The 20,770-nt window shown below is 49.3% G+C and overlaps 2 protein-coding genes across 4 annotated transcripts; one reads left to right on the top strand and one right to left on the bottom strand.

Moving 5' to 3' along the window:
• Window positions 1-8,463: 8,463 nt before the first annotated feature.
• On the bottom strand, window positions 8,464-9,958 carry LOC125362012 (translation initiation factor IF-2-like). Its single transcript, XM_048360668.1, has 2 exons — window positions 9,895-9,958; window positions 8,464-9,761 (listed from the first exon to the last, which is right to left on the bottom strand). The coding sequence occupies exons 1-2, from the start codon at window positions 9,956-9,958 to the stop codon at window positions 8,464-8,466; spliced, it is 1,362 nt and encodes a 453-aa protein (XP_048216625.1).
• Window positions 9,368-20,344, top strand: Rhog (ras homolog family member G). 3 transcript variants are annotated; one of them, XM_048361062.1, is made up of 3 exons: window positions 9,396-9,480; window positions 10,661-10,706; window positions 19,136-20,344. In XM_048361062.1, the coding sequence occupies exon 3, from the start codon at window positions 19,205-19,207 to the stop codon at window positions 19,778-19,780; it is 576 nt and encodes a 191-aa protein (XP_048217019.1). In that variant the 5' UTR covers window positions 9,396-9,480; window positions 10,661-10,706; window positions 19,136-19,204; the 3' UTR covers window positions 19,781-20,344. The 3 variants fall into 3 exon arrangements, with proteins under 3 accessions (XP_048217017.1, XP_048217019.1, XP_048217016.1); XM_048361060.1 differs by lacking the exon at window positions 10,661-10,706 and having other exon boundaries at window positions 9,368-9,480; XM_048361059.1 differs by lacking the exons at window positions 9,396-9,480; window positions 10,661-10,706 and adding an exon at window positions 9,996-10,231.
• Window positions 20,345-20,770: the final 426 nt, after the last annotated feature.

Here is a 20,770-nt window from a genome sequence, read left to right as displayed (position 1 = left end):
TTGGTGTAATAATTCTTCCTCTCCCCCTCCCCCTCCCCACCTCCTCTCCTCTTCCTTCCCCTTCCCCCCCTCCTCCTCTTCTTCTTCTTCCTCTTCTTTCAAATAGTGATTCAAAGGATACTAATGAAGAGGCTTTTTTCCCAAGGTCCAGGAAATTTATAACCACTTTCCATCTTGTGGCCTTTCAATTTAACCTTTAGTTACAACCCACCATGATGGGGAAACTGAAATTCTCCTGGCTTTGAGAAGCTAGTCTCACTCTCTGACCCATGGCTCTTTTCATCTTCTGAGGCGCCCCTGGCAGGCTGAGTTCCACTTTCTGTTGCACCCTCTTGCACTGGTTCTTGTGCTTCCTCGTCTACATTTAAGGACCTTCCACCACATTTGGATCACCATGTGAGGCTACATAGTCACAGGTTCTGAATTTCTGGGGGCTCACTGTATACACACTCAAAAGTTAGAAACTCCGGGGTCCAGTCATAGGATGGCCTTTTACATTTTTGAGTTTGCCACTAGATTCTCAGAGTAAAGCAAGGGGAGAAAAATCCATGTTCCTATTAGGGATCCAGTTTCTTGTCCTGCTCTGTCCCTAGGAGGAGGAGGAGGTCAGTTGCCAGATGTATGAGCTGTTATCCTCCACGATCAGTGTTAATTAGTAAGATTCCAGGTATTTGGGAACACAGGCTGAAATGCCTGGGTAGTTCATCTAGCAGCAATTCTATTTTGATACACTCCCATACCACAATCAGGATCCAAATGTTCTGGGCCTGGGTGCTGTCCCCGAGCTCTTCAGCTCAAGGCTAGTGCTCTATCACTTGAGTCACAACACCACTTCCGGTTTTCTGGTGGTTAATTGTAGATAAGAGTCTCACAGACTTTCCTGTCCTGGCTGACTTTGAACAATGATCCTCCAATCTCAGCTTCCTAAGTAGCTAGGATTACAGGAGTGAGCCACAAGTGCCCAGCAGAGTCTAATATTCTTATCTTCCCACCTTCTCCCCACTGTATAACTGAGGATAAAAGCCAAGTCTGCACATCTGGTAATACTGCCACCAGTAGGAAATGTTTTTAACCCATCAAATAGAGATAATAGTATCTGCCTCATTTGTGTTAAAATGTTCAGTAATGTCAGGTGCTAGTGGCTCATTCTGTAATCCTAGCTACTGAAGAGGCTGGGATCTGAGAGTTGTGGTTTGAAGGAAGGAAAGTCCTTGAGACTCTGATCTCCAATTAAGTACCAAAAAGCTGGAAGTCAAGCTGTGGCTCAAAGTGGTAGAATGCTAGCCATAAGCACAAAAGCTCAGGGACAGCACCTGGACCATGGGTTCAAGCTCCAGGACACACACACATACACACACACACACACACACACACACACACACGACTATTCATGCCATGTTCATGTCACATCATTCCAGATACTCAGGAGGCAGAGAATAGGAAGATCACAGTTAAAGGCAAGCCAAGTAAAAAAAGTTGTTACTCATACCCCTATTCCAACCAATGAACCAAATATAGTAGTACACTTCTATGATCCCTACTACACTGAAAGCATTGGTAGGAGGATCGCTGTCTCACGCTAGCCAAGCAGAAAGCAAGACTCTATCTAAAAATAAAGAAAAAGCAACAGCAAAGAGGGATGGAGAGGCTAGGAATGTGGCTTAGTGGTAGAGTGCTTGCCTAGCATGCATGAAGCCCTGGGTTCGATTCCTCAATACAGTACAAACAGAAAAAGCTGGAAGTAGAACTGTCGCTTACATGGTAGAGTGCTAGCCTTGAGCAAAAGAAGCTCAAGACAGTGCACAGGCCCTGAGTTCAAGACCCAGAATTGGCAAAATTTTAAGAATTTTAGAAAAAAGAATAACGGATTCAAAAACATGACTCTTTGTCTAATTTGTCACTTCCCTTAGTCCTTTCTGCTGTTTCCTGTCTTTCCCAGCAAATCCCATGAAATGAGACCTTGAGCTCATCTTTGGCAGTATCTATAGTATACTACTCTATAGAGGAGTAATAAAGAGCCTGTTTACTCTTCAGAAAGGCTGAGAGCCTGGTAGTGGTAGTTTCCACCTGTAATCCTAGTACTCAGGAGACTGAGATCTGATCATCAAGGTTCTAAGCCAGCAGAGGCAGGAAAGTCCATGAAAATTCCTTTTTGTTTTGTTTTTGGTAGGTCATGGGACTTGAACTCTAGGCCTGGGTGCTGTCCCTGAACTCTTCAGCTCAAAGCTAGCACTCTACCACTAGAGCCACGGCACCACTTCCAGTTTTCTGGTGGTTAAATGGAGATAAATCTCATGGATTTTCCTGCCTGGGCTTGCTTTGAATCGGATTCTCAGATCTCAGCATCCAGAGTAACTAGGATTACAGGCGTGAGCCACTGGTAGCGCCCAGCTTCAGGAGAACTCTTATCACCAATTAGCCCCAAGTGTTAGTATGGCTAGAATGATAAAGGGCCAAACATGAGTAAAAAAGCTAAAGGTTGCTGGGAATATGGCCTGGTGGTAGAGTGCTTGCCTTGTATACATGAAGCCCTGGGTTTGATTCCTCAGCACCACATATATAGAAAAAGCCAGAAATGGAGCTGTGGCTCAAGTTGACAGAATGCTACCCTTGAGCAAAAAGAAGCCAGGGACAGTGCTCAGGCCCTGAGTTCAAGACCCAGGACTGGCCAAAAAAAAAAACCCCACAAAACCAACCACCATAAAAGCTAAAGGTCAGCACCCAGGCTCTGAGTTCAAGTCTCAGTATGGACAAACATAAAACTGAGAAAAGATACATGACAAATGGATCACGAGGAGTCCCTGGAGCCTCACTAGAGACAAAGGAATTTGATTTAATATTATCAGAAGAGGCTATGGACTAGGGCTAAGCTGCCCTTGTGGGCAGCTGGTAAATTATAAGAACTACAGCTCAATTGCTGACTAGGGCTTGGAAGATCTAGTTGGAAGCTAGCTGAGAAAAGGTGAGATCACGCAAAGCTTTTCCTTCACTCCTCTGCTGTTGTGCCAAGTTGCAAGACCACCCCCAAGAAGACCACCGAGATTCAGACACTCCGAAATGCAAAAGCAAGGCAAGGGTTTATTGAACGAGCTGCCAACTCGGGCCTCGTCCTACCCACCGACACAGCGGAGGTTAGGAGGAAGCCCCGAGCTGTGATTACACAGGGCTTATAAAGGCAAAGAACAAGGTTACAACCATCAGCTGTGCAAGCAAGATTAGAACACAGGTACAAATCTGATTGGCTCAGGGTTCGATTCTAAAATGGGGTTCACGTGGTGGGGCCTGACTTCAAAGTCTGGCACCTCATTTCCCCCTTTTTCTTTTTGGTACCTTGGGAGCCAATCATGGCTCCATTCTGTCCATTTCAATGGCTTGCATGTCTAGGGGATGATATAGAGGTAAGGCATGGGCCAGTAGGGCCCAATGTAGTAACCAAAGGGCCTGTCACCATTTCTTCAATAATAGTCTCTGTACCTTTGTTTTGCATGCCTCTAGTTTATCCTGCCTCATCTTCCCAAAAACAACTCTGGTCCCTTGATTTTAAAGGGGGGCTGATGGGTGAAGATCATCCATCTTCTGTAACTTCTTCAGGCTGACTCAGGGGCGTAGACCTTACCTAGCCAGGAACCTATAACCTTAGTCTCAGTCTAACTTTCTTTTCTTGAGGCGAAGGCAAAGCGGCTGAGTTGGGTGCTTGGAGACCTCCCATGTTCCATCACAGTAGTTGTCATCCAGGGCAAAGGGGTCAGCTGGCCTGGCGTGGAAGCAATGAACCCAAGTGGCGATGCCGTCTAGGGTCCCTTCCACCGTGGTTAATCTGTTGATTGGGGGCATTGGCAAGCTGACAGGCCTTTAACAGATCTCAATAAGGACACAACACAATCTCAGATCTACAAGCTTTCTTTCCTAAACAGATGTATCAGCTTAAAATTCTCACTGCCAGTCAGGGCTTTGAGTAAATGCGGGGGGTTGGGATTTTAATTTATCCTCTCATTTGACAAACTTACCCTTACTAACCACTATCACAGATGACTGGCAAGTTCCTGCCCAGTAGACAGACATGGGCATTGGAAAGGCATGCTTATGAACTATTCTTCTAGGACTTCCCGGCTTTAACTTTTGAAAGGCCAACAGGAGTGACTCTAGGATCTGACACCATCTCTGCCATCCAAGCAGTGGCTTACTGCCTCTGGATGCTCCATCACTTTTGTCCCAGGAGGAGTGACTTTCGACTTGGACTCAGGGCCTGAGTGCTGTCCCTCAGCTCTCCAGCTCAAGACTAGCACCGTACCACTTTTGAGCTCCACACAACTCCGTTCCCAGCCCTCTGCTGGCTGATTAGAGACAAGTCTCTCACAGGGACCTTTCTTTGCCCGGGCTGGCTTCGAACCGCAGATTCAGATCAATGAGTCTTATAAGGGGCCACTTTACTCCAATTATAAGCAACAAGGTGGTCCACACAGAAGTAGTTTTTAAGCATGCTCTTACCTGGAACTTATTAAGGGTCAGTATTAGATCTTGACAAACTTGTAAGAATCACCTGTGCTTCTCTGTGGGCCTGCTGGAAAAAACAACACAGAGATGACAGCGCAGCATGGTGAGGTCACTCCCTGCCACCTGTGGGTGGCTTGGGCTGGCCCTACGTCCACCCCGTCGGCGGCTGCGGGTCAGGACTTGGACTTGGGGCTGATGCGTCCGTGTCCAGGGCTGTCGGCACCGGCGAGTTGACTGGGCAGGACCCTCCGGAGCGGAGGGCACAGCTGAAACATTTTCCTCAGAGTCCTCCTCTTGTAGAGTTAACTGGGATGGGGAGTATGGAGCGGGAAACATTTCCTCCTCCGTGCTTCCTCCCTATGTCAAAGCTCCCTCAATTTCCTCAATGGTGGACCATTCTGACTTGCACAGGGTGATCCACTTTTCCTTCTTAAGGGCCACACCTTGGTTCTGAGCTATCTCCTTAACCTCCCTCCAGTGAGCTAGGATCAAGTCTAGGGGGCTAGATGGAGGTCCTCAAGATAGAACATTATCCATAGCTCTGATCAGATGTTCAGTCCAAAAGGCTACAAAAAACAAAACAATACAAAAGGAGGAAAACACACAGGCCTGAGAACAAGAAAAGCTACGAGTTGATCTCCCAAGCTGGCCCACAACCTCCTACAAGGGTGCAGAAGGAATGGACCCGAGTTGGCCCACAACCTCCTGCAAGAAGGAGTGGACCCGAGTTGGCCCACAACCTCCTGCAAGGGTGCAGAAGGAGTGGACCCGAGTTACGAGTTGGAGATCTCCCAAGTTGGCCCACAACCTCCTGCCAGGGTACAGGAGGAGTGGACCCAAGTTGGCCCACAACCTCCTGCCAGATAAGCAGAAGGAGCAGACCCAAGTACAAGGTGGGCGGGTTGAGTCTCGTTTAGGAGGTCCTCCTGGTCAGTTCCGGCCAAAAACCAAACTGACTCGCGCCCTACAAGCAAAAGCAAAACAGACAAATTACAGGACAAGACAAATGAACAGTGCTGTTTTCTTACCTTCGGAGTCTGGGATCTCGGGGTCTCTGGGGCTATCCCGGACGAGCCCCCAAATGTTGTGCCAAGTTGCAAGACCACCCCCAAGAAGACCACCGAGATTCAGACACTCCGAAATGCAAAAGCAAGGCAAGGGTTTATTGAACGAGCTGCCAACTCGGGCCTCGTCCTACCCACCGACACAGCGGAGGTTAGGAGGAAGCCCCGAGCTGTGATTACACAGGGCTTATAAAGGCAAAGAACAAGGTTACAACCATCAGCTGTGCAAGCAAGATTAGAACACAGGTACAAATCTGATTGGCTCAGGGTTCGATTCTAAAATGGGGTTCACGTGGTGGGGCCTGACTTCAAAGTCTGGCACCTCATCTGCCACTGTCTACATTTCTCTATCAGAGAAACAAGTCAAATTGATTGAGTGAGTGAGTGCTGGTTCTAGGGCTTGAATTCAGGACTCAGTGCTCTTATTTGGCCTTTGCTTGCAAGGCCACTTGAGCCATACCTCCACTTCCAGTTTTTTGCTGGTTAATTGGAGATAAGAGTCTCACAGACTTGGACCAGCCACGATGGAAAGCAACAGATAGAGAGTTGGAGTCCCAGTCTCAGGAGAGAGAGGAGGGGAGAGAGAGAGAATCTTACAGACTTTTTGCCCAGGCTGGTTTCAAACCGCAATCCTCAGATCTCAGCCTCCTGAGTTGCTAGGATTACCAGACATGAGTCACCATCACCTGGTTGAGTCAGCTTTAGAGCTTCAACTTTGAGAAAGAGGAAAGGGGAAAAACTGAAAACATCATTAGGATGTGGAAAGTTGTATTTAGTTGTTAGGCCACTGGGGAACTTGCTAGCCATTTCAAATGGATAATTTCACTTAATCTTACAATCCCACAAAGCACTTGGGCTTATCATTGTGTGTGTGTGTGTGTGTGTGTGTATGTGTGTGTGTGTATGTGTACTAGTACTTGAACTCAGGGCCTTACATTCTCACTAGGCTTTTGTGCTCATAGTTGATACTCTACCACTTGAGCCAAATGTACCATAGAAGTGACTCCAAGTCACCTAGATGCTGGTGGTTCTACACGTATTAGTAATTTATTAAAGCAACTTCATTCCACAGATGTTTACTGAAAGTAAATGTTTGCTCTGGCTTGCCTATGCTGGGCCCCAATGGGTGGACACAGATGAATCAGACCCAACCTCAAAGGATTCACAGTCAGTAAAGGAGACAGACACTAGACACAGATATAATTTACTACTGTACAAAGCACAATGGCTTACGTGATATTCAAGAACTATGAGCAATATGCTACATGCATAAACCTTAATGACTTAATTATTATTCTCCACTGTGTATCATAGAAGGTCAGAGCTCAAAGGTATCATCTAGTTCAATCCCTTGTTTTTCACTGGGAGAATGTGACATCCAGAGACAGTCATAGGACCTAGCCCAAGATCTTACTAGTCTAACTGGCTGAGTCAAGATGAGACTTCTGAAGCTCAGCCCTGGGCTCTTTCCTCCTCTGGTAGCTTCATGTGCAACAGTGTCATATCCTGAAGAAGGTTCTTCCTCCTGAACTAGCGTGAGGGGGAAGGCAAGTCTATGACAAAGGCTCAGAAATTACATTCTGACCTCAGGCTGCCAATCCATTCCATCTTCCACCTTTCCTTCCTGATGGGATTACAGGTGGGTATCACAAAGTGTGCCTTGCTCTTACTGCTATGACCCCGAATTGATTTGCATATGCATATATATTTACATATATGTTTAAATTTTACCTACTTTTTTCAGTGCTAGTGATCAGAGCCCTGTACATGCTAGGCAGCACTCTACTACTGAGTTACATCTCCTGCTTGATTTTCAAATATTTGAGGGAAAAAAATTGTCGTGAGCTCTTTAACCAGGACACCAGCATACAAATAAGATAAAACAAATCTCTGGATGAAGGGGGAAAAGTCCAAAGCTGAGTGGGGACGATCACATGAGCCCAAGAGAAGAAAAACAGCCTGGGTTGGGTAGCTAGACTCCTATCTCAAAAAATAACAACAGAACGCCTCTAACTTTCTTTTAAGACATAAATTTGAATGCTTTCATAGAAGCCACTTAACTGTGTGGTCCACCTCTGAACTCTGCTATTTTATGGGACTCACAATCCTTTCTTCATTAAGCACCAAGTACTAGGTCTGTGCTCCCATCAGGGTAAGCAGAGGAATGAAAAAGTCCCTCTTGTTCTTCCTGTCTTCCTTTACCACAGGATGGAGTTTGAAAAGTTTGGAGTGAGACAGAGTGAGACAGCATCCCACATTCAGGAGGGGAGAAGGCTCCTGGAGAACAAACTCATCTACTCAGTCATAAGCTTGAATCTGATATGGCCATTAACTTCAGTTTCTTTACACTAGCCACACATTGACCATAGGTCTTTTTCACAGCTATACTACAGAGAGGATACTAATAATAATTATTATTATTACTAAGGACAGAACAGCTCAACTATTTATTCCTGCAATTGATCTTCATCTTTATTTAGAAAACCTCTAGAAGGGCTGGGAATGTGGCTTAGCGGTAGAGTGCTTGCCTAGCATGCACGAAGCCCTGGGTTCGATTCCTCAGCACCACAGAAACAGAAACACTGTGGCTCAAGTAGTGGAGTGCTAGCCTTGAGCAAAAAGAAGCTCAGGAACAGTGCCCAGGCCCTGAGTTCAAGCCCCAGGACTGGCAAAAAAAAAAAAAAAAAAAAAAAGAAAAAGGAAGGAAGGGAGGGGAGGGAGGGAGGAAAGAAGAAGAGAAGGAAGGAGGGAGAGTGGGAGAGAGAGAGGGTGGAGGAGAGAGAGAGAGAGCCAAAGAGAGAGCCAGAGAGCCTCTAGAAGAAAACAGGGCCCCGGTGGGTGTTTGGTTTGGTTCTTTCCCCCACGGCACCTAGCACCGAGCTCTCCGCACGTGGCTGGGGCTCACTCAGAAAGTTTGTGCAGAACCCCGGGTGTGAATGGTCAAGTCAAACCTCGGCGCGCCAGGCCCGGGAGCCGAGGCGGCAGAGGGCGCCCACGAGGCCGCCCACCCGCCAGTCCCCCGGGCCCCAGCCCGACCACAGGCCTGGGTGCGGCCCTCCGGCTCCGAGCATCTGCGTTTCCCCCCCCCTTCCCACCCCCGAGTCTGACAGGGACCGGGAGCGAGGGGCGCCTCGGCCCGCCCTGCGCCCTCCCCCGAAGAGCGCGGAGTCAGTCGCGGGGTGCGGAACCACGACGTGACATCCTGTTGTTGTTTTTTCTTTTTTTTTTTGGGGGGGGGGCCCTCGCGCCTCCGCCGGCGCCTCTTGCTGATGGCGCGCTGACGACAGCTCCCCAGGGGTCTGAGACCTTCCCACTGCTGAATCACCCCCCTTCCCCCTTCTACACGCTCTCCCCGGGGACCCGGGCAGCGGGTGGGGAGCGCCCGGGCCCGACCCTGGACGGCCAGCCACGAACGCCGCTCGCTCCCTCGCCGGGGCCGGGCGGCCGGCACCAGGCCTAGGGGCGCCTTTTCTCGGCCTCGCCGCGGAGGCTGGTGGGGTGAGATCCGGAGGGCGAGGACACATGTCCAGCGCCCAGTTGTTAGGGCCCTGGGCTGGGGGGCAGGATGGGCAGGCGGAGGCGGGGAGATCTGACCTTGAGAGGCCTGCTCTGAAGGATCCCGGGCGCCACGAGGCGCGGGGCGGGGTGCCGGGGAGAGGGCGGTGGGGAGCCCGGGACTTTGTGTGAAGACTTGGGGGGCAAAGCCTGCACAAGGGGCCGGGGCGGAGGGTGGCGGGGAGCGCGCGCCCGCCGACTTCCTGGTTGCGCCCCGCCCCGGCCCGCCTCCGCACCCTGCCCCGGCCCACCGGCCCGCCCGCCCACCCCCCCCCCCCACTTCCTCCGGCCTCCCGCTCTCACTTCCTTCTCGAGCCCGGAGCCGCTGCCGCCGCCCCCAGCTCCCCCACCGCGGGGAGGGCTCCAGGTGAGGCCCGGCCACGGCGGGCGGGCGGCCGGGGGGGGGGGGGTCCGGCGGAGGGCAGGTCCGAGCCGCCCGGGAGCCGGCGCCGGCGCGGGCCGGGAAGTTCGCTGGCGGGGCGGCCGCCGGGCGGGAGGGTTTTGCTTTCCCCCCCTCCCCCGAGTAGTCGGGCGGGCGCGGCCGGCCGGGCGGGCGGGCGGGCGGACTGGCGGGCGGGCGGCGCTGAGACGGGGCTCCTCGGAGCCCCGGGCGGCTCGCCGCGGGGTCCGGGGACCGTAGAGGCACCCCTGAAGTCGGAGCCCAGAGAAGGGTGTTTATCAGTGGGGCGGCTTGGAGCTGGGCGTTGCGGGACCCCAAGGCGGGGTGTCCTAAGTTGTGTGTGTGTGTGTGTGTGTGTGTGGTTGGGGGGCGGGGGGAGGCCGGTGTTCAGAAGTGGGTGAGGGGCGCCGGCCTCTGGGCTGGAGGAGGCGCTGCTCCCTCCCATCCGCAGGGGTGACATTTGTGGGGCTGGGAAGGGGGCGATGCCCGGGGCTTTGGATGATGCTCGAGACAACCGAGGGGAGAAAACTTTTTTTTTTTTTTTTAAACCCTTTCCCTGGAGGATCGATGCCAAGCCTGATGCATTCTCAGGCTGCAGCCCAAGGGTCCTCTGCCGTCCGGGTCGGACCGGGGCGGGGAGCGCCGCCAGCCTGCCTCTTCCTCTGAGTGTCTTGTTTTTATGAGCTCCAACCTCTTCATCCTTGGAGCCGAGCAACAGGTATTTACTAGTGCCTCACAGACCCGGGCCTGGCCTTGTTCTTTGGGGAAGAGGAAGGAAAAGGCCTGATCTTGCCTTGTACCCGCGAGTGGAAGGACTCATGTAGAGATACTGATGGTTACAAGGCTTTGGGGGTGGGTGGGGGTGGGTAGAGGTTCTGGCCTTCTGGAAGGACTGACAGCCATCTCCTAATGTTTCCTCTCCTGTTCAGTGACAGGATCCTATATATGTCTATATTGTCTTCCTCCACCCCTTTAATGTCTTCCCTTTCAGTCTATTTCCCCCCAAATACGCAGGCCTTGATGGCCTCTCAGCTGTCCATCTGTTCCTCTTGGTCCCTTGCAGCCTCTTCTTCCCCTGCCTCTGGCGGCACAACACAGGTCCAGCCACTTCCCTCAGCCTGTCACCTTCTGTCTCCTTCCCTTTCAGCCACTTATCTCCGGCTTTGGGGTCAGAAATTGCTGTAGAAGACTTGGTGAGGTGTGTGTGTGTGTGTGTGTGTGTGTGTGTGTGTGTGTGTATTTTGTTTTCCTATGCATTTTGGAGACAGGGCCTCCATAGCCAGGGCTGGTCTCAGACTCTTCAGACTCCTTTCAGCCTCTCAAGTGAGAGCCGCCACACTTGGGAGTTTGAGAGCCTTTTCAAACCTTTCTAGTGTAAAGAGGTAGGCTGCAACCTTACTGATAGAGATGATTAAAGGGCTCGCAATGTGTGTACATGCTTGCAAGAGCATGCACATGCAAGTGTTTGTGTGTCTATATCTTTATCTCTTGGAGACAAAATAACTGCGCTCAGCCTTGAGAGGGCCCAGAGCAGAAGCCAACGGAGTGAAAGGGACCTGGAGTGGGTGATTCTGTGGTTAGGTAGGAGGAAACTGTAACAGTCAGGGTAGGGTAATACAGGAGTAAGACTGGTGAGAGAGGCCCTGGAAAATCAAAATTAGCCCGTTGGGGTGCATGATCAAGAGGTTGACCGGGTGCTGGGAGAATAGACTGCAACACCTGGTGGTGGGGAGACTGGGCAGAACATTCTGGTGTGGTGGAAGGGGCACAGAAGGGGATTCTGGAGGGAAGACTGCAGCTGGTCTAACTTTAGTTTTAACCATTTTAATTTTGAATCGGGAAAGATAGGAGGTAAAGGTGTCTTGTCTCCTTTTCCATGCTGCCTTCTGGGGCTTGCCCACACTGTGTACCCACATATTCTTATCTGCATTAAGGCCTGAATGATCAGGAAGCTCTCTGCTGACCTTTGTGCCTTCAGGCATCCTTAATATATCCTCTGCCAAGGACCCTCTACCCTTTCTCTGAAGCATTTCTCCCAGGTCTAACTTCAGTCTGTCCTGGCTTTTTCAAGTGCTTTTCTACATTCTAGAGCTGCTTCCTCAACCTTTGGGCTGCATGCTTAAGAGATCTTGTTTCTCTCCACCTCCTGCAACCTTCTGTATTCATTCCACTGTGAGAGAAAGAGAGAGAGAGACAGAGAGAGGTGGAGGGGACCAAGTGAAACATTTTAGGGATCTCTGAAGCACAGCTAAATTTAAGAGCTATCCTTCATCCTATCCTCTTACCATCTCACAGTTGTTCCTCTCCCATAAATTGTCCCTTTTTCCAATCCTGCCCTTCTACCCACCTGTCTTCTACTCTCCTTTTCTGGGATGTACAGAAGTTCAGGCCCAGTAGGAAATCCAAGGGATCTGTATTAAATCCCAGCTCAGGGAATTTGATGTACATACAAAGCACTTTCCCAGCACCATAGCTCAATAAAAGTCCCCAGGAATCCTGGTTCCCAGCCTAGCAGACCGGTACTTATTTTAATATTCTGCATAACTAAGTAAACTGCTGGGCTCTGAGAGTAAAGATAAAACTGAAGAGGCAGGGTTTCTCCTAGGCTCCATTGAAAGTTTGAACCATTTGCAAGAAAGTCATTGCTGGAAAACTATGACCAAGGTGAGAGGGATCTAAATGGGAAATTACAGCTGAGTATGAGGCTGCTGTGGAGGACTTAGCTAAAAAAGTAGGATTGATGGGCTGGGAATGTGGCTTAGTGGTAGAGTGCTTGCCTAGCATGCATGAAGCCCTGGGTTCAGTTCCTCAGTGCCATACAAACAGAAAAGGCCAGAAGTGGTGCTGTGGCTCAAGTGGTAGAGTGGTAGCCTTGAGCAAAAGCAGCTCAGGAACAGTGCCCAGACCCTGAGTTCAAGCCCCAGGACTGGAAAAAAAAAAAAAAACACAAAAACCAAGGATTGGATATTGTGACACTTCATGAAAAACAAAAGTGGTGGTGTGAGATTGCTACATATCCTGCTTGGGAAGCTAGGATATTTGGAGAGTTGTTTCTAGCAAGATGTTAGGGCAGGTGGGGTGGCTGGGTGTGGGCTTTTAGGCAATAGCAAGAGGGGAAAATAGGAGAAGCTGTAGCTATAGTGAGACGATTGTGAATATATTAGGATGATAGTAGCTGGGGAACTGTAAGTAATAAAGGGACCTGGACTCAACCAAAGGCCCCTTTCTCTATATGCAGTGTGGATCCATTAGAGAGGTAAGGGTTATAGGGGTCCATGAGAAGAGCTGAGAAGGGAAACTAAAGACAAAGCCTGAGCCACCTCCCCAGATCAGACTGGTTTTCCTGTCCAGGGTCCAGCTTCCTCTTTTGTCCTCATCTGATATGGGGGGAGGGCATCTCCCCAGGAGCTAAAGGCCAAAGGAGGAGCTTGGCTGCAGCAGGGCCTGGCTAGCTGGCTGTCCAGTAATGATAGTGCAGGTTGGGCTAATCATGGTGGCCTAGAAACTTAGAAGCCTAGGGCCTTTGGCCCATTTCATAAGCCATGATAGGGCTGTCTGAATGAAGTCAGAGGGTCCATTTCCAGGGTGGAGTAACCATTTTCACATTTTCTTTGTAGAACTAATTAGGAGACCCAGGTCCTTGTCCTGGACTTAAAACCAATTGTGTACAATTTAGTTTCTCTTGGCTCAATGTCAACATTGAAGAGTTGGATTATCAGTACTTCCAAAGGGCACAGTGACTACTGATAGCTTTGACTTTTCCTCCCCGCAAGAGATTCCTAACAGTACCAGCCCCCCTGCAACCTCCTCACCTAACCTCTGTGTATATGTATATGTCCAAGTCAGAACTGTGGCTCTTTCCCCAAAGCACAAGGATTACCATGAGATAAGGCAGACGGTGTTGGGGATTTTTACAGGGGACTGCAAGATTGGGGAGTACCCTGTCTCACTGACAGTGGAAAACAGATAGTGGAGTTTCCTCCCTGATGTTATTTTCCCTTATGGAAACCCCCTCAGGTCATGGGTAAGCCTGAAGAGACTGGGCAGCCCTGGGTTTCTCTGGGTATTTTCAGCTGGTGGGCACAGGATTTGTTAGTCTGTATAGCCTTGTGTGTAATGAGCAAAAGCAAAGGAAGTGCCACTTCACAGGCCTTTCATGGGGCCCAGGAACTGCTGAGCTGCAGCTAGGTGGGAGGAGGGAGATGAGCCTTTTTTCTTGGTGCTGTTTGGTGGAGTTGGTGGAGGGGATGGGGAAGCCTCCTTGGTTTCCCTGGCCAGAGCTGCCCTGGCCCTGGTGCTCACTTTTTGTAGAACACTCAAGGTGCTGGGATGGCCAGGGAAAAGGAAGGGACCTGAGATTTCATGAGCGGATCTTTGTCAGGGACAACTGTTTGATTTTCTCCTCTCCAGTCCCTAGAGGGTGGCCTCAACTCTCCTTCTGCCCCTAATGCTGCAGTGTGGGATCCTCTGTAGGTACTGAAGGGTGGAACATGGGAAGATGTAGTAGAGTCCTAATATGAGAACTCAGCTCTCTTGAGTTCTTCCCTGCTTATGAGAAGGGGAAGAAAAGAGAGACTCAGCCCTTGGCCTGATCCCAGCCCTACACTGACCTCATGTCTCCCCCTGCTTCCTCCTCCCAGTCCAGCTGCAAGCAGCTGCAGCCCCTGTGAGCCTCCTTGTGTCACCTCTTCTCTTTCATCCCTTCAAAATAAACAAATTTGTAGAACCTTTCCAAGAATGCTCTGTCTCTAGCCTAAGGGTCTTCAGACATTCTAAGCCAAACTTTAGCCTTTTTCCTGCCCATCTTCTTCAGAGCTAGCTCTGCCTGCTTTGCCTCTCATTCCTCAAGCTGAAGACAAGGTAATCTAACTTATGTGTTGTCTATTACCCTAAGTTCGTGCTCATATGGGTAAAGAAGAAGTCAACCTTTGTCCTGTGTCTTCTGGGCATAGTGGATTTCCTTATTCCCAGCTTCCATGTCTGGAATGATGGAAGAAGAGGTATATGTCAGTCTACAGCTTCTGCTTTAGTCCTCTGCTGGGCTTCTATGAATTAACAGGACAAACTCGCCTCCCTGTGAAACATCCATTTAGTTTAGCACAATGATCAGAAGGAAAGGTATGTAGAAGAGGTCACTGTGATGTTTTGGAGGAGAACTGAGCCTTGATGGAGAGAAAAAAATCTGAAGGGACAAGCAGCATTTCAGAAAGAGGAACAGCAATGTGTGAAGGCCGAAGGACTGGTTGCGTTCACTGAGTTGTCTTACAGAGCCCAGCAGATGTGTGCTGGGCTTTAGCCCAGGGAGATAGAAATTAGCCTGGACCTTGCCTTCTAGGCTTTCCTAGTCTAAGGACAGGCGATAAGATTCAGATTAGAGCTTGGCCGGTGGCTCACACCTGTAATCCTAGCTACTCAGGAGGTTGAGATCTGAGGATTGAGGCTTCTCTGGGCAGGGAAGAGTTCGTGAGACTATTATCTCTAATTAGCCACCAGAAAACCAAAGTGGCACTGTGGCCAAAGTGGTACAGCACTAGCCTTGAGCCAAAGAGCTCAAGGACAGGGTCCAGGCCCAGAGTTCAAGCCCCAAGACCTAAAAGAAAAAAAGATTCAGATCAGCCCTCCCAAGTGATGCAAGTACCTGTGAGAGATAGGCACCAGACTTTGGATAGGATAAGTCACGTATGCCATGGATGGTTTATAAAAGTTTTCCTGAAGCAGGTAGCAGTGATTTGGTTCTATGAATATTTCTGCTTGTGTTTAGAGAAGAGAATATGGAAGCTACTTTGTAGATCAGGATGGTATAGCCAGAGGTAAGGGTTGAAATGCCCAGAGGTAATATTATGGCTAGAATGAGGTTTAGGGAGAGCTACAGAGGAGCCATATGTTAGAGAAGCAGATTAGAAGGCTGTAGTAAGTTCCCATTGCCTCTACATTTGTCCATGTCATAGAACCCATCCCTCCCCTCCCCCTACTCCCAGTTGGGACACTTCCCCTGCTCTAACCGCCACAGAGATCTAGCAATCAAGAAAACATCAGTGCTTCCTTTTCCTCCTCCCTCTGGGCCTGCCTGGGCTGCACCCCAGGGCCAGTACTCACTAGGTATAAGCTGGGCACCAAGGACCACACTCAAGTAGGGTTGCCTTGCCTGTCTTCTCCCAGCTCCATGAGCTGTGCTCCCACAGACTCTTCTGGAGTTACTTCAGGAAAAGTGACTTTTGCCCATCCTTGCTTTAGCTCTTGCCTTTCATTGCTCTCCATTAAGATTTAGCACTTCAGGTGTCCAGTACTGGGTGCCAGAAGGGATCTGTTTCCAAGTCTCAGTTATGAAGGTGGTACAAGTAAATCAGTGTTTTACAATCCTGTGTGTCCAACCATACAGTCATAGCTTTTCCTGTGAATGAGTTGAGAAAAGCTAGGCCTATTATTTAAGGATATCCACAGGTGGGTAACTTTGTATGACTCTTGGAGCTATATGGCTATACATTGGAAATTTAAAGAATTCAGTAGCCTCCTGGTATGACAATTAGGCCTTGAGTATTAGAGAAGAGAGAGGGAATAGCAGCAGCGGAGACTCTGAAGATCCCTCTGGAGCAAGATAGGAACTCATTTGTGAAATATCCATATTGTGCACATATATTGTATACTAATGCATTTAATCCTCATAGCAACCCTATGAAATAGGTACCATTGCTGCTCATTTGAAAGATAAATTGAAGCTTAGAGAAGTAACACTTCATAAACTCAAGGCCACACAGTTGATGAGTGGCAGAACTATGACTTAAACCTTTATAGAGTCTTTGTGACTACAAAACTCCTCTCAGAATAAGAACTTTGACCTGCAAAATTAGAGAATAGGTATGATCGGAATTAAATTAGGTATAAATGTCAGAACAGGTTTGGCTTAATACAGTACAAATCTGCAAATATCAATTTATTTACCAAACCAAAAAAAAAAAAACCAACAACACAAAAAACAGGCAGGCCACTCCTAGTTCAGCTTTAACACCCCCTCTATCTGGCACTTTAAGCATATGAACTATGGGAACTTGTTGAACCCAATTCCTGCCAAGGGATTTTAGAGAAAAGAGTTGTCTTGGGAGAGAGGATGAGGGTCTGAACTAGATCTGAATAGGGAGAACTGGACTGATGCCACCGCTCAGACATATGCACACTCTGTGCTTCCTGCCTCTTGGGATGAAAAGCTTGCTACAGTCACCTCCTGTGTTCACAGCACATCACAACTTACAAAAGCAAATTCATTCTCATGCTTAGTTAGGATCCTCAATGCACTCCTGTGAGGCTGGCAGGACCAGCTACTCTTGTACACATGAAGAAACTAAGGCTTTAGGAAGAGAAGAGATTTTACTTGCTCAAATTCACACAGTTGGCTATTAAGGGATAACTTGGAGCTATGTGATATATTGAGAAAATCATAGGGCTTTGGATCACAAAACTGGGTTTGTGCTCTGTCTCTCATATTAACTAGCTGTGTAACATTGGATCACTTTTAACTACTGAGTTTGTTGTAGGGATTGAATGACAATACTGGGCTAGCTATAAAGTTTTTTAGTTTTGGGGTTGTTTTTTTGTTGTTGTTGTGTTTTGTTGTTGTTGTTTTAATCAAGGGTCCAGATCAGAAGATGAGCCCAGGTCAGACCCAGGTGTTTGGTACTCTAGCTTTAAACCACATCTTGTTTTGGACACTACCTCATTCATAATCCTTTTCCGGTGTCAGACCCTGTTCCTTTACCAACCAGGAAACTACCCTCTTTCCCCTCCCATCTCCTTTGAGAGTTGATTTACTGATGGTTGGTTGATAAGTACCTTCCTAGAGAGCCTGTTGTACTTTCAGTCTTGGGCCAGAGTTCCTTCCATGCCTTTCTGCCTGGGCCAGCCCTTTGCTGGGCTCATCAGAGAGAGATCTTCTATATGGAACTAAAAATTATAGCTCTCCCTCCCCTGGTTCTGTGGGATGCTAGGCCCACCCACACAATCCACTGTACATAAATAAAGTCTCCTAGTGTTCTTGTCATAGGCTTTGTGTGTGTATGTGTGTGCCTGCCACTCTATTGGAGATAAGAGTGTCAAGGACTTTTCTGCCTTGGCTGGCATTGAACAGCCATCCTCAGACCTCAGCCTCCTGAGTAGCTACAACTACAGACATGAGCCACCAGTGCCCGACATGCTCTTTTGTCTTTTGAGGTAGAGTCTTACTGTATAGTCCATATACAGAAGGATCCTTCAGCCTCCCTAGTGCTGGGATTACTAGCATGTGCCTCCATACCCAGTTTGTTTCCAATTCCTGAAAGGAAAGTAAACTGAGGCCCAAAGAGAGAAAGCGCCTCCATGCCTTATGTTGGGTAGCAGTCAGTAGATTAGGTCTTTGGATTTTGGACCACTCTCTAAAGGTTTCTGTCTAAATGATGTGAGGCCGCATATATGCACACAACACACAAACACTTTTTAATGCAAATAAGATGAAAGTAGTGTTAATAGGAACTTCGTAGATTCAAATCATTTCCTTTCTAGTTGGTCCCAGGGGAAGCTGTGGCCTGGGAGAGACTGGGTCCAAGCCTGTGTCTTTTGCAGCCTCCATACCACTAAAGTTCCTTTTCTGTTTGGTGAGGGTGTGGGGATTCCCCTCCACTGCACACACTGATTTTTGAGGCTTCTGAATCACTGATGAGAAATTAGGCTGGTGGAATGGATCTATTTAGTAGGATCTAGTAGATCTCTACACTTGGACACCCTCCTTTGTTTATACTGCCTAAGGAAACGTATAAATAACTAATAGTGCTGGGAGCCAGTGGCTCAGGCCCATAAATCCTAGCTACTCAGGAGGCAGAGGTCTGAGGATCACAGTTTGAATTCAGCCTAGGCCAGTAAAGTCCATGAGACTCTTTATCACCAACTAACACCCAAAAGCTCAGGGACAGTGCCCAGGCCCTGAGTTCAAACCCCAAGACACACGTGCACCCTCCTCCCCAATACTTTTTGATCAAGTACTATTCTAAGTGTATCAATGTATTTTTTTTTTTTTTTTGGCCAGTCCTGGGCCTTGGACTCAGGGCCTGAGCACTGTCCCTGGCTTCTTTTTGCTCAAGGCTAGCGCTCTGCCACTTGAGTCACAGCGCCACTTCTGGCCATTTTCTGTATATGTGGTGCTGGGGAATCAAACCCAGGGCTTCATGTATATGAGGCAAGCGCTCTTGCCACTAGGCTATATCCCCAGCCCCAATGTATATTATTCTTATCACCAAATGAGATAGATATTACTTTATCCTCATTTTGGAGAATTGGAAAAAAAAAAAAAAAACCAAAACTGAGGCATGGGAAGGGAAAGTGATATGTCTACTGTTACAGCTAAAAAATAACAGAACCAGGATTTCTCCTTTGGTCTGGCACTTGAGCTCCTGTGCTTCCCGCCACATTATACTGAATCTTTGTAACATCTTGCTCAATACCCATCATTGTGTGTCTGTCTCTCGGATGTCTTACTGAGATTTTGGAATGGTGTCAGGTTAACAAAACAGGAGTTGATTTCTCTCTGTACCCCCAATCTTTCTTCCCAATATACATGGAAGCCTCCCTAATGAGGAGTGTCCTTCTTACCTCTTCACAGGTCACTGCTTCCAGAGGGGCCCAGAAGAGGGAAGGAGGCACTGCCTCCCCTACAGCAGCTTCACCCACAATGCAGAGCATCAAGTGTGTGGTGGTGGGCGATGGGGCTGTGGGCAAGACGTGCCTGCTCATCTGCTACACAACCAATGCCTTCCCCAAGGAGTATATTCCCACAGTGTTCGACAATTACAGCGCCCAGAGCGCCGTTGATGGGCGCACAGTGAACCTGAACCTATGGGACACTGCGGGCCAGGAGGAGTATGACCGCCTCCGCACACTTTCCTACCCTCAGACCAACGTCTTCGTCATCTGTTTCTCCATTGCCAGCCCACCCTCCTATGAGAATGTGAGGCACAAGTGGCACCCAGAGGTGTGCCACCACTGCCCTGACGTGCCCATCCTCCTGGTAGGCACCAAGAAGGACCTGAGAGCCCAGCCTGACACCCTGCGGCGCCTCAAGGAGCAGGGCCAGGCGCCCATCACACCCCAGCAAGGCCAGACACTGGCCAAGCAGATCCACGCTGTGCGCTACCTCGAGTGCTCGGCCCTGCAGCAGGAGGGCGTGAAGGAAGTGTTTGCTGAGGCTGTCCGGGCTGTGCTCAACCCCACACCAATCAAGCGTGGGCGGTCCTGTGTCCTCTTGTGACCCTGGCACTCAGCTTAAAGGCTGCCCCTGCCCCCCCACCAGTTGTGCCTTGGCGCCTTGTCTGCCCCCAGCTGTGCCTTATGGACTAATTCTGGCACTCACTGCCAGGGAGCTCCTGAATGCCTTCTCCTTAAGGAGGCCCACAGGGAAAGGGGCTTTGGGCCCTGCCCCACCCTGCTTGGGAGCATCAGGTATTCTCATGAGCTTACCCAGGCCAAGGTTGATTCTCCCAAGAGGCCAACCCAGTGCCATCCCTCCATTTTCCGCTACTGACCAGTTCATCCAGCTTTCTACAAAGTGCCTACTGTGGTGCCTCCTCTCAGGTTAGGGGCTCAGCCATCTCTAACCAATGCCCTTGCTGCTCCTGGAATTGCCCCCTCCCCCCAGATGTTCTCCCTTCACCAAGGAAGGAACCACAGAACTGAGAAGATAAATGTGCCCTAACCTGCTCAATGTGCCCAGGCCTTATGCATCTGCTGACTGAATTACACCCCACCCCACCCCCGTGCTCCTGGGGGCCTGTCCTACCCCCATCAGCATCAATAAAACCTCCTGTTTCCAGTGGCCCCGGCTCCTCCCTGTTGTGCTGGGCATTAGGGGATGGGCATGGGCTAGGGCTCCCCAGAGACTGGGAGTCTTTTGTTTGTACTAAGAGGGGACAAGAGACAATAGACTTCATTGTTGATCCCCCAACCCCCAATTTTCCTAACAAAGCTCTGGGTCCAGCCACTGATGCTATAGTAAACTAAAATGCAAAGCCTGAGGAAAGACTTCCTGGCTTAAGACTCAGGAAGAGAATGGGAGCCAGGTACTCATGTATCTGAGTTGTCCTGGTATACTTCCAAGTCGATTTGTGGTGGTGAGGGGTGGAAGCCCTCAGACTTACACTTGGGACCTCACACTTGCTAGGTAGGCACTCTACCCATTACCCAGCCCCTTCTAGGGGACAGATCTTAACTCTCCCTAAAGCCATTAAAGTGACTTCTGGTC

This window comes from Perognathus longimembris, chromosome 13 (genome assembly GCF_023159225.1).
Source record: "Perognathus longimembris pacificus isolate PPM17 chromosome 13, ASM2315922v1, whole genome shotgun sequence".
Classification (NCBI taxonomy): Eukaryota; Metazoa; Chordata; class Mammalia; order Rodentia; family Heteromyidae; genus Perognathus; species Perognathus longimembris.
This window is presented reverse-complemented; position numbering and strand designations above follow the sequence as displayed.

Bases quoted from the DNA above. Each gene is read 5' to 3' on its own strand.
- LOC125362012 (XM_048360668.1), bottom strand. From the start codon at position 9,958: ATGGGAGGGAGCAGCGCCTCCTCCAGCCCAGAGGCCGGCGCCCCTCAC. The intron at 9,762-9,894 runs GCCTCCCCCCGC...CTCCGACTTCAG, and splicing joins TCACCCACTTCTGAACACCG to GGGTGCCTCTACGGTCCCCG.
- Rhog (XM_048361059.1), top strand. From the start codon at position 10,193: ATGAGCTCCAACCTCTTCATCCTTGGAGCCGAGCAACAG. The intron at 10,232-19,135 runs GTATTTACTAGT...ACCTCTTCACAG, and splicing joins TCCTTGGAGCCGAGCAACAG to GTCACTGCTTCCAGAGGGGC.